The 13899-nt window shown below is 39.3% G+C and overlaps 1 protein-coding gene across 2 annotated transcripts in view; it reads left to right on the forward strand.

Moving 5' to 3' along the window:
- Window positions 1-10811, forward strand: part of LOC139948486 (plancitoxin-1-like) — a 38696-nt gene extending 27885 nt beyond the window's left edge. For both annotated transcript variants that reach the window (XM_071946642.1, XM_071946643.1), the window contains 3 exons: window positions 147-344; window positions 5740-5975; window positions 8190-10811. In XM_071946642.1, coding sequence (XP_071802743.1) covers window positions 147-344; window positions 5740-5975; window positions 8190-8312 — 557 coding nt within the window. In that variant the 3' untranslated portion in view covers window positions 8313-10811. The remainder of the gene's footprint in view (window positions 1-146; window positions 345-5739; window positions 5976-8189) is intronic.
- The last annotated feature ends 3088 nt before the right edge of the window (window positions 10812-13899 follow it).

The following is a 13899-nucleotide window of genomic DNA, read 5'->3' on the forward strand; positions in this document are numbered from 1 at the left end:
GTCACAGGTCACATGATCAGTAAACATCTTTATCAATGCATATGACATCACACTCTCAAACAGCACCCTCACTTAGACAAAGGAGGCAGATCATTGGACGACAGCTGCTCTTGGTGCGTAAAAACTGACACAAACTTCTCGTTTAGGTCAACAGTTGATGTACAACTACCCCTGGATCTACGACTTCAACATTCCACCTGAACTTGCTAAGAATGTCCCTAGCCTAGTTAAGGCTGCACATGGGAATCATGTAACTTCAGCACCTTGGAATAGACGTGTACCCCTTACATCTAGTGGTGGACAGTCATTCGACAGTTTTGCCAAATTTTCAAATTATGGTCAAGGTCAGTAAACTAAATTATAACACACCTCTTGCTAGTTATGTATTCTGGTTGACTGAATCACTTTCACGTGGGGTTAACTAATACATACATACTAAGCCCGGGAAGGGACAGTGGTAAGAAAAAATATGCAGGGGCTAATTCTTTCGCACGGTTTAGTAATCCGTTCGAACGAATTAATAATCCGTTCGCACGGTTTAGTAATCCGTTCGAACGAATTAATAATCTGTTCGCACGGTTTAGTAATCCGTTCGAACGAATTAATAATCCGTTCGCACGGTTTAGTAATCCGTTCAAACGAATTAATAATCCGTTCGCACGGTTTAGTAATCCGTTCGAACGAATTAATAATCTGTTCGCAAGGTTTAGTAATCCGTTCGAACGAATTAATAATCCGTTTGCACGGTCTAATAATCCGTTCGAACGAATTAGTAATCCGTTCAAACGAATTAATAATCCGTTCGCACGGTTTAGTTATCCGTTCGAACGAATTAGCAATCCGTTTGAACGAATTAGTAATCCGTTCGCACGGTTTAATAATCCGTTCGAACGAATTAGTAATCCGTTCGAACGATTTAGCAATCCGTTCGAACGAATTAGTATTCCGTTCGCACGGTTTAACTTAGGCATGAAATGGCGCTGCACGCATGCGTAAGCGATCCCCTCACAACAACACTTTGCTTCAAGATGGCGGAGGGCAGCGACGCAAGTAAACCTGACGTATCTGATGATGACCGTGTTGGTAAGTTTTTCAATCTTGATCAGTATGATTGGATACAGATACATTGTTAATTGAAACTTAATAGGTCACATAGAGACTATATAGAGTTGTCGGTAGTGTGTATAATTGTTTTGATTCAGGGTAATGTAATTATCACTCTGGTCTGTGTAAAACACGTACGAATTTTAATGTTACTTACTTTTGAACGTATAGGCCCTTTAGTATTGACTGGCACTGGCCACAAGATCATACTATCATAATTATTATAACAAATGTGGGTCTAAAAAAAGTTGTGGTTGACTCTTTTGACGGCAAAAGGGTGACATACCGTATTTTCCTGCGGATAAGACGCGTCTTATCTGACTTTTTAGACCCCAAAAACATCGATGCGTCTTATCTTTCGGTGCGCCTTGTCTGCTGACGATTTATTTTTTTTTTATGATCACTACGTGAAATAAAAAATACCTTCATGTCCAGTTCAAATCAACGATCTTTGTGTGAAGAATCGTTACTCAATAATGCTGTCGAACGAGGCTATTCAGACACTGTGACCGTATTTTCGTTCGAACAATGCCGCAATCCCCCAGACGGTCCAATTATTCCAACAATGCTACAACGTGTTTATTCCCCATGACCGTGCTTTCATTCCATTAATGCCGCAATGCGTCTAGCTTTCGGTCCAACAGACGTCGGCAGTGTACAAACGTTTTCTGTGTGGCCGGGTATTCGTTCCGAAAACGATTGACAGTCAATAACTTCATACAAACGTCATTCACCCAACCGCTATTGTGTGGTAAACTTTGAGGGTTTATTTTATTTTATTGCTTCAAAACTTCGGGTAGGAACGGTTGTTGAAATCATGGTTGCCCTTGCATGAAACTTGCCTGTAAAATCAACGATGTCCAAGTTAAGACTCGAAAATCTCTCAAAACGACACAGAAAATTAGCCCCAAAACGCAACCGTTCCGAGGTCTGTAAATTTAATCACGCAACACAAAAGCAGATATCACGCCTATAGTCGTTGAGTGTGACAATAAATACAAAAAACATTGAAAGCTAGAGGGCGTTTTGGAACATTGTAATAGCGTGAGGTTAAACGCCCTCTATTGGTAAAAATTACGTGAACCAGCAATAAACGCATTGAGACAAGACTTGACGTGTCTGGGCTAGACTGCGCCCCTGTCTTTATCCGGAAGGTCCCTGCCGCTAGATCCAGTGATTCCCTTTGGATACAATGAACGTGCAGTGATATAGATGCCCAATAGTCACTGCTCTCAAGTCCGCAATGGAATTTGACTGCGTATGTATACGTTCAGGCTATGTCTGGGCATGTTTGGGATCCGCACAGTCACGTGGGAATTTTGGCGCATTTCCAGGCAGCGCAAATGCGACGGCTTAGCGCAACCCGTCGGCGAACATCGTTCAATACGGTGCCCACATGGTCTCTAACATCTGTTGTGCAATCTCGAGATTGAGCAGCGCAATCCACTGTGTACATGTGCATATTAATGTGCATGCAGCGACATCCCGGCCGGAGGATACATTACTACACCCACACGCTACGTCCGTCTGTCGTTGCAATGTATCTGTATCAGCAAGGATCCTCGTAGTTTGTGGGGTCGTCGGATGTGTCCAGGGAGGCATTGTGTTCATGTTGCAAATAAAATTAACTTCAGACAGTGCGTGGACCATGGTTTCTGCCCGCTGATTGGGCCGAACTTTATGTTATTTACAATATACAGCGTTGGCTGATTGGATAAAGGTCGGTATACGTAGGTTCTCAAAGGCAACAAATTACGTCTTTGTGTCAATGTACCGACACCGGGTGGCGCCAGGTGTTCTTTTGTTTGCGGTTAAACGTGCGCCTTGTGCGGCGGTGCGCCTTGTCTGCTGACGTTTGAAATTTTTTTGGTCATTTTAGCGTCCTGCGCCTTGTCCGCCGAGCGTCTTATCCGCAGGAAAATACGGTAGTTGACGGGTATGGCGGGAGAGAATGCGCTGTTTTACAAAACAGTGTCATGTCTATGTAACGATTTACAGAACAAATGACTCCATTAGTCTTAATAGGGCGAACGAGAAATTATTCCCAAATACGCGAGTTACTTGTTGTTTGTTTGTTTGTTTGTTTGTTTGTTAGATTGTTGGGTTGTTGTTTTGGTTTTTTTTGGTTTTTATGTGTTTTTTCGGGGGTTTTCTGCATAATGGAGATTCATTAGATGACCAAACTTACTGAGCCATCTATACTTCTCATCCCTACCTTCACAAGGAAGGCTTCTTTTGATTATGCTATTTAGAAAGAGAGTACATACAATTCCCTTTATTTATGTGCCACCATAAAGTTGGATTTATGCTCCATTCCTTCTCAAAGAAGTAGCACTTTACATCTTAATATTTATTTGTTTCTATTAGGTCTTACGAGCAAAGTCTAACGGCACCCCCTAACAGCTTCAACAGTGTACCAGCATCAGAATTCATCAAATAGTCTGTGCCATTCTCAACCACAAGAACGAACATGGCCAACCGAAACAAACTGATAGAGATATATTTTCACCTTGGCCTGGAGTATAAAGATATTGTAAATATTCTTATTGCAAAACACAAAATAATTTTAAGTGAAAGAACTTTGAAGAGGACCTTACAGAGACAAGGGCTTTTTATACAATCTTCAAGAAGTGGTTGCTTTCATAAGACGAGAACTCCAAGGGTCAGGTTCTTGTCATGGATACAGATGGATGTTTGAAAAATGCAAATTGAATTGTCTAAATGAAAGAAAAGAACACGTCAGGGTTATCTTGTCTTTGGTCGATCCTATTGGAACGGAAATGCGGCGTGCAAGAAGACTATCAAGACGATCCTACTTCTCAAAGGGACCAAATTATATATGGCACATGGACTCCTATATGACAAGTTGCGTCCCTTCGGTCTGTGCATTAATGGATGCATTGACGGGTTTGCAAGAAAACTATGCTGGCTCAATGCGTACAGGACCAGTAGTTATCGGCGGTTACTTCGTTGAAACTGTAAAAAGTCTTCAAGGCTGTCCTAGAATTGTAAGAGCAGACCGTGGGACAGAGAACTGCTATGTACGGGAATTCCAGAGATTCTTACGGCGTAATGGAGGTGATGCCTTTGCAAAAGAAAGGAGTTTCATGTACGGTTCAAGCAACCACAATCAACGGATCGAAAGTTTTTGGGGATTTTTGAGGAAAGAATGCATTGAGTTCTGGCTAGAACTAGCCTTACTATGAATGTCCTCATACAACAGTGAAACAATTTCACCTGATTTTTGTATAGCAACATGGGTAATACATAATTATGGTAATGCTATGTTCTGAAAGCCACTGGGGAAGACTTGTCACTACCTGGAACGGCCCATGCATATGAACAAATAAATTGTGGAGTGCTTGATAACACCTTTACACAATGACTACACGTGTTTACCTCAACATGGGTGACATTTAGCTATTTTATCATCACGCTAAATTATTTATGCACATAATTGTATATTAGCAGAAATGAAAATGACTTTTGTGAAGGAGAAATCTTCAGATCCGACCAAAGTTTTGAGGAGGATTTTGGGTATGTTGTGATCTGCTTACTCTCATAACCTTTTTGCCGTCACACACTCACACCACACAAGCCTTTTTAGGCCCATAGTTTTTATAATCGTAACTATCCTGTGGCCGGTGCCAGTCAATGCAAAGTGGCCTACTTACAGTATGTAACATAACATTCTTACCTGCAGCCGATTTCACGAAACATAGGATTAATCCTATCTCGAATTTGGACGATTGACTCGTCCTAACTTAAGATTAATCTTAAGGTTTACATGTTACAGTGCAAGGCTGGGACTCGTCCTAAGTCCTAAGATTAATCCTAAGTTAGGAAGAGTTTGGTGAAATCGATGGCTGGTCTGATACAGAGACCAGTAAACCAGAGTGATTATGACGTTACCCTGAATTATAACAATTATACACACCTATACCGACAACTCTATGTAATCTCTACGGGACCTATTAAGTGTCCACCCTTGTCTTTTCAATTAGCAATGCATCTATTGACAAACTTACCAACACGGTCATCATCAGAGTCAGAACTTGTGTCGCGGCCCTCCGCCATCTTGAAGCAAAGTGTTGTTGTGAGGGATCGCTTACGCATGCGTGCAGCGCCATTTCATGCCTTGGCTAAACCGTGCAAATGGATTACTAATTCGTTCGAACGGATTGCTAATTCGTTTGAACGGATTATTAATCAGTGCGAACGGTTTACTATTTCGTTCGAACGGATTACTAAACCGTGAGAACGGATTACTAATTCGTTCGAACGGATTGCTAATTCGTTTGAACGGATTAGTAATCCGTGCGAACGGATTACTATTTCGTTCGAACGGATTACTTAACCGTGCGAACGGGTTATTAATTCGTTCGAACGGATTACTAAACCGTTTGAACGGATTATTAATCCGTGTGAACGGATTACTAAACCGTTTGAACGGATTATAATTCGTTCGAACGGATTACTAAACCGTGCGAACGAATTAGCCTCTGCATATTTTTTTCTTCCACTGTCCCCTCTCGGGCTCCGTAAATACAGGCTAGTGCATGCGATTATTATTGCAACACGTGTTTTTTTTTAATAACTCACAAAAAAACTTGCTCTCTCTTTGTATCTTTGCAGACATTTATTCTGCTTGGCTCGCCCCATTCCTCAAGAGCAACCTTTTAGTCGAGACTTGGCAAAATGGCCAAGGTAAAAAAATGAACTCATCCTGCGGTGGGCCTTATAATGTCGAGAACATTCGTGCCATGAAACTTGGGTCAGAACATTTCCGCCAAACTAAGGACCATTCAAAGTGGGCTGTAACTGCTCCAAGTGGATCAAAGTGGATTTGTATCGGGGATATTAATCGAATGGTAGGTAGAACGGTCATGGCAAATGGTTAAGAATACTAACTCAAGCTTTGGTGTTTCTAATCCATAGAGGTTATATATGTATGCTGTCACCTTACGAAATGGCCAAACGAACAAACGCTGTGTGATGCCTGTTTTGTCAACTTAGAAAATGGCCGCCTGCGCGCATGCCGGGTCGCGTATTATAGGCCAGTGCGCCCTCTAGTTCTTATATACATGTAACTCTTCGTTCTGATCAGTAGAGTGTGGGTTTGAGTCTCGATCATGACACTTGTTTCCTCTGCGTCTTGTTTTGGGATTGATGACGTCATTGATGACGTTATGGCAAGGTTTTTAAAGTTTAAAAACGACATTTGCTTTTCGCTGTATCTCAACGAATATTAAAGCTATGATGTTCATACTTGGGCATCCGATAGATAAAGACTTGGACTATATTTGAAAAGTTAACGCCAAAATCGTATGATATTAACTTCCGGGTCGTTACCATGGGTCAACGTTCGGCTTTGCACTTTTCCATCAAACAACAACGTTTGAGCTTGCAAACAAAAGTTAAGCTTGTACGAACTTAAAACTTACTAATGTACGCAGGCAATAGTGAGTAGATGAAACCGCCACTTTTTTGGAATGATGACGTCATTGATGACGTCATGACAGGGTTTTTAATGTTAAAAAATTACCATTAATTGCTTGTTGCTGTATCTCAACGAATATATAAGCTATATGATGTTCATACTTGGGCATCGAACAGATATTTATAAAGACTTAAGGCCCGGTCACACAGGCCCCGATAACGAGAACGATAACGAGAACGATAAAAATGCACGCCCTCGATTGGTTGAATGAGCATGGGCGTATTATGCGTGGAGCATTTCAACCAATCGAGGGCGTGCATTTTTATCGTTCTCGTTATCGTTCTCGTTATCGGGGCCTGTGTGACCGGGCCTTTAGGCAACATTTGAAAAGTTAACGCAAAAATCGTACGACCTTAATTTCCGGGTCATATACCCTGGGTCAAAGTTCGCCTTCGTGTTTTGTTTTCATCAAAAAACAACTTTCGAGCTTATCTGTGGAATAACTAAAGATTAAGATTGATTTGAATTTTGAAACTCAACAGATAGAAACTTGATATCAAGACACCACAGACCTAATTACGTCATAATAACGTCATCCATTCCTGAATTATGAAACATCATATGAAAGGGCTTTCCTTACTTTGTATGTTCAATGTTTTTCAATTACGTCATCGCGTTACGTCCAACCGAACACCGTGTTTTTTGTAATAAACAAAAAATCCATGTCTAGTTATTATTGTTATTATTATTATTATTATTTTTATTTCATCAAATCACAGCATGCAAAAGAAAGATCATATTTTCATTTGTGCCGGTAACTCCTCGAGTCGGGCTACGTCCCGTAGCCTTAGATCTAGAGGGTCTTTCTTAGGATTCTCGCTGTTCCAAATTGCGCCGCCTTCTCACATTTGTCCATTTCGTCAAGATGTTTCCCCAGTGCTTTCGGAATAGTGCCGAGCGCCCCGACCACCACATGTACCAGTTTCACTTTCACCTGCCAAATCTTATGAAGTTTCCTAGCCAGGTCTTGGTACTTTTGGATCTTGTCCATCTCCTTCGAAGTCTCCCAGCACAGTCTACAAGATGAAACATCTTCTTTGCCTTATATACGACTAAAACATCCGGACGATAACATGATCAGTCTGAATGTTAAAGTCCCAGAGGATCTTGACCTGGTCGGTCTCTGTAACTTTCTCCGGAACATGGTCGTACCATTTTGCAGTCACTTGGACATCCCAATTATTGCACAGATCCCAATTGAGCAAGATACTTTACCACAAATGCTTTGTCCTGCGGATGGGACATTAGGTCCCGTGCACTAGGATTGAGTGCACTAAAAGAATCGAGACCACTTGTTGTGGAAGAGTAGGGGTTAACCCTGTTGTTTCTGGTTCACATCGCAAACACCCTTGTTTACAGGTTTCCTCAGGCTTGTAAGCTACAGTGAGTAAGTTCACTAATGAGGCATCCTTAGTTTCATAACCCGAAACATAACAAGAATAATAATCTACGACAAGTTCAACTGTTATTTCTCATGAAAGTATGAAGGTAATTAACCAGTCCAGACAATCTAAGTGGAAAAAACCTCATCATTTTTAGACAAGATTAAAAATTCATCTTCGTTTCTTTTATTGTTATTTGACAGGAAAGCCAGAAGAAACGAGGTGGAGGCGCATTGTGCTTTGAGAATGCAGCTGCCCACAAGAACTTCCTGGACGGAATCACAGACATTGAAAAATGTAACCTGTCACGACGAAATGAGCTATAAGTCGCACTGTGCCATTTCCCATTGCAGCCGGTCAAAGTCAAATCTCTCTCATTAGATAAGTGAGAACTTACTTGTTTTCACAAGCTCTGTCGGCTTGGAAGATTATTGTTACCCCAAGTGTCACCATTGGAAAGCTCTCCGACTTATAGCTCATTTTTGTGGTGACAGGTCACAAATGTCGGTTTAAACCAATGACAAAAGAGTAACATACAGTGTTCATGTTAAATGACAAACCTGTGAACATTTGTGCTCAATCCGTTGTGTGAGTCAGGTAAAAATTGTGAAAAACCACGCACAATTTTTAGCATGTAAACACATTTTCCTTAATTTTGGTTTTAACAACTGTAATCAGCCGCTGCATTCTTTTTAGGTTTTCAGATACAGTTTACTCGAAGATGACTTTATTTCAGAGGGAGATATATTTCACATTAAACAATTGTTCTAGTATGAACTTCTAGTATGAACCTCTGATTAAAATTATGTTTTCAGACTTATCCTTACCAATCCTGTATAGTACCCTTAACTCTGCAATGGATAAGTCTGAAAATCAACTTGTTTCTTGCATTGTGTCGGTACTCCCAAAAATGTGTGTTGTGGTTACAGTGAGGTTCTTTGGTTTATAAATGATATACAACACATTTTAACAAGCAAATATGAATTTTACTTATTACGCAGACAATGTTTTTATATCTTGTAGTTTATTTGAGAATTTAGAATTAGTGTTGCAAACTGCGTACCAACCAATAGGAACTATGGTAGAAACGAAAACAAATAGTGAATGGCCTGATGTTACGATTTGTAAAACTTTTTTCTTAACACAGAATCGGTTTCTACCTTTTTAAATAACAATTAATTGTTGATTTTGATGTATTTTGTTTCTTCAAATTTATTATATGTGTTTTTAATTGAATGACCTTTTAATCGTTACGGATGTGAAAATTGCAGGCACTGAGCCGACGAAATTGTAATGAAAAGTGGGAAATTTGTCTGTGAACCTGTCGATGAATCTAGTCGACCGAGGTCGTAATCATGTTGGGGCTTGCCCATTCTGTCTATCTAAAGTTGGGAAGATCAGGGCCCAATTTCATAGCGCTGCTTAACGGTAAGCAAATTTGCGTGCTTACTGTAGCAGAAAAATTTGCTTAAGCCTTAGCGTATTTCACAGGTTAGCAGAAAAATTGGGCGGCCTTATTGCGTGTTTACCGTGGATTTGCATTGTGACGTCATTTATTTTCGTGTGGTAAGCACCGGAAGGTTAGCATGCCTTTTCGTGTGCTTGCGATTAGCAACGCTATGAAATAGAAATTGCACAGTAAGCACAAAATCGGCCGCCAAGCAGCGCTATGAAATAGGGCCCACCTGGAAGCACCCCCATGTCCCTAGAAACTACATCTGTATAGCTGAGCTTCTGTCTTCCCCTGTTTCTTCTTTCATGTTTTGGCGGCCAGGGTCCAATTTCATGGCTCTGCTCACCGTAAGCACAGAATCGGCGCTTACCGAAGCAGGGAATTATGTGCTTACGGCAAGCGTATGTTACGGGTTGGCGGCGAATTTTTGCTTCTGCGCGTGCGTACTCCACCTTACTAGGCAATCTACACTTACAAGTTTAGCGCAGGAATTCAGCGCTTGCACGTAAGCGGGGAATCGTGATCGTAAGCGCAAAATTCAGCCGTTATTTATAAACAGAGCCATCAAATTAGGCCCAGGTGACAAGCTGAGAGACAGGTTATTTGGTGTTTCTGTAAGAGGAGTTAGGCAGATGTTATATTGGCGCTGGACTTTATAAAGTTGAAAGTTAATTGACAATTTTTATTGACAACATTTTTGAAGATTCACATATATTTTTGTACTATTTGAGAATGGTTTTATTTAAATATCAACAACAGATGATTTTTTAAGAGAATATTTGTCGACCTTTTGTCATCCAAAGAAATTAATCAATTAAACAAGAGTGAAAAACGTGGCTCTTTATTTTTCTCAATTTTAAGCCATTCGTTAGTCTAGATTTTAATGATATCTGATAAAACAAGCCTCGTACAGTCACATTGAATAGTGTCACCAAAGATACACGTCTTTGCTAATCTAAAGGTAGAAAAGCAAAATCTTGTCACAACTATATTCCTAAATGTCTTCTATACTACTATTTTCTCTGTAAGCTTTAACTCATATATCGCAATCTTGCTTTTGTAAACCTTTTATTTCCTTTTGTATGCCTTTTACCACTTGCAATCTAAAGAATAAAAATAAAACGGTTGCTGATGTAGTGATTTGTAAGTTAATCAATCGCTTGCGAGAGCTATTTGCAAAGCGTGTGTGTGTTTGGTTTCTTTTTATAAACAATATTTTGATTAAAATGATGAAAAACAAATGTAAAAAGAAGAGGTCAGTTTGAGAAAGATACTGGAAAGGTGCAGAGCTCAGCTAATAAAGCCTTGTGTAGAGATATCATCATCTGTATGTTGCCTCAAGTTATTTCATTGGTGGTCCCCCGTTATTATCCATAACCATTCCGCACAGTAAAAAGGACCCAGGAGAAATCCAGGCTCAAGATACTACATTTATTTTTGTTCGTTTTGTTGAATGACTGAGAAACAAATAACTGGCAAACATTATGCAGAGGTTGCTACAAAAAAAATGAAAATGAAAAATTTTTTTTGAAGAGTACAAAAACAACACGAACTCAAGGCGTGAAGTATAATGTAATACTTCTTTTGCTTACAGGCCAAATCGTGTTTGTTTTGTTTTTTTTTGCTTTTGAATGTTGCCTGCAACAACCTGCTTGAATGAGGCTGCTTTAACTAGATTTTCATATCATATTACTGCTGTTGCCTTGCATAGATTTAACCCTAGCAGTGCCTTGTATTAAATTCATATAGGCCTAATGCCATGTATTTTAGCTGTGAATTACTATTTATTTAAGACATTGCAAATAGACATTCTTGAAACAATTACTGCAGTCAAAGCAGACACAAGTTCTATGCCGATTTCCCAAAATCCATTTCGGTCACACTTTGAACTTTAACAAAGGTTATTTAAATATCACGTAGTTGTTGTCACCAATGCAAATTTATTATAAATAGGGTCTGTAAACAATAATTTGAAAGTTGGAGCGATTAAATCGCCCAAGGACACTGCTAGGGTTAAACGGTAGAGTCATACTTAGGTAAGGACCCAGAAAAGGTTTTGTGACATAGCAAAATCCCCTCTCCTTGTTACACACATTGTTATGGTAATAAGCAGCCTGCAAAATTATTTTGTCTGAAATAACCCCGTTGATTAGAAACCAAAAAAAGTGTGTCATCAAATTTGAATCTCCAAAACTCATCTCAAGGCCAATTTATTGGAGATTCAAATGCTGCAGCCAGAGGTGCGGTTGGTACCCACTGTCAGCTACACTCTAAATTACAGAGATTTAAAATTCTAAATCCTGGAAAATATAATGCACAGATTTTTTGCGAGACGACAGAAACAAAAAACATGACACAATTTTGTAGGACCAAATTGTCTTTAGTTTAAGCTTTGTTTGAAGTTCCATAGGCTACTACAACTCTATACAATGTGAGGTTTTCTTTATTTGGTCTGAATGTTTCCATGTTCCAGGTGACCTGTCTTCCCTACTGGTCGCAGAGCGACTCGCTGTTTTCTTCGTCCAGGCAAAGTCAAAAGGTTTCAATTGTACCTGTTGCAAATACCAACATTAATAATAGTTAAAAAAAGTGCATTGTGGTCAAATTCACATGTGTATATCAAAATAATGATTAGTTGCGCATGTTGAACAGATATGTTTTGAGTGCTGTTTTGAATGTATCAGTGTAACAGCTGCCCGGGGTAAGTGGTAGACCATGCCACATCTTGTCTAGTTCATAAGTTCGTTGCTGTCATCAGCTATATCAGAACAGTTTTATTATCGAACCGGGAAAGGTGTTCAACATCGTTCCCAGCTGAGCGGAGACGATAAATATTATACACATAATGAATGTTTATGAGTGCAATGGTGCGAATATATGTTCATGAGGTGAAAGATGGATCGTTCTATTCAACGAGGCGGAGCCGAGTTAGTTGAATGGAACATTCCAGCTTTCAACGAATGAACATATTTGCACTATTGCACGAATGAAAAACATTAATTATTTGTTTTATATAACATCCAAGTAGATCTTTGTAATTTTGATTGGAAGATACAACTTTCAAAACAAACAAACAAAGCGTAGGCCTACAATTTTTAATTGTGAAATTACACTAGTACACAGGGAAAATACTGTGTTCGGTTTTGCTACATCAATCAGGGTTTTTATCAACTTTGAGAAAAATAGTAATAAGATTCAAATTCAAAAGAGTCAAACAGCAATTTATTTAACAATATCAATAATCACTGTCAAAGTACACCATACTTTTGGTTCTGGTAGAACCATATGATTCGTGTTGTTTCCTACCTAGGTTTCTTCTCTTTGATTTCGCATGTGGGTCGTGTATTCACACACACCGAAATTAATTAGCCTCAGAGCTGATGCTATAAGGTAAAGCTATTATTTTAAAGTCACCTGGAAGTGGTATTTTTTTTAAATAAAGCTTTTGTCACTAATATATGTGTTTTGATGAGTGGAATGTGAATAAACAGTTAACTAAGGTTTTAAAAAATCAGTTCTTATGTTATTTACAAATTTAAGAGTAGACCCCGACCCGAGAGGGCGCTGTTCGTGACATCAATCGAGGCAGACTTTGCCTGTAATGCGTAGAGTAAACACAATTGCAAAGTACATGTACGGACCAAGTCGTGAGTTTGTACGTTTCAAAACAAAATGTTTTTGTTTTTTTCCGGCAATGCCGACCAGGTGAATGCAGAAAAACACTTTTTGAAATGTACCAACTAACGACTTGGACGTACATGTACTTTGCACGTGTGTTTACTATACGCATTGCAGGCAAAGTCTGCCTCGATTGACGTCACAAAAGGGGTAGGCGGAGTCAGCCCCCAAATAACTTTATATATTTTTTAAACATATAAATCGTGAAAAAAAAAATTGTTTCATTGTTCGTAAGCATATACTCTTATGTTTGAAAGAAAACAAATTCTATTTCCAGGTGACTTTAAAGGCCTTGGACTTCTTTGGTATTTGTCAAAGACCAATGTTCCCACTTGGTGTATCCCAATAAATGCATTAAAAAAAAATCTGTGAACACTTGGACTCACTGATCATTTGAAAGAGAATAATGGAGAAAAAATCCTTGTTGCGCATTGTGTGCTTTCAGGTGCTGGTGTGAGAAATCATATCTTTCTCAAAAACTACGTTACTTCAGAGGGAGCCGTTTCTCATGCAACATCTCCCCATTACTCGTCATTACCAGTGGTGCCTAGCGCCTTTAAATAAACAGCACACATTAACCGGAACATGTTCGTCTATTTGTTGTTTTTCTTTATTCGTGACCTGATTTAAAGATGGCCAAGAACCAGTACAGAACTTGATTGTTTATCGGCCTTGTTTTAAAGACAACTTTAACAAACATCATTCTTTTATTAAAACCATACTTTAGTATACCATATCAATGAATCAAACTCGTTTGAGATTGTAAGTTTCTCAAAACGTCT

The sequence above is a fragment of the Asterias amurensis genome, chromosome 15 (genome assembly GCF_032118995.1).
Source record: "Asterias amurensis chromosome 15, ASM3211899v1".
Taxonomy (NCBI): domain Eukaryota; kingdom Metazoa; phylum Echinodermata; class Asteroidea; order Forcipulatida; family Asteriidae; genus Asterias; species Asterias amurensis.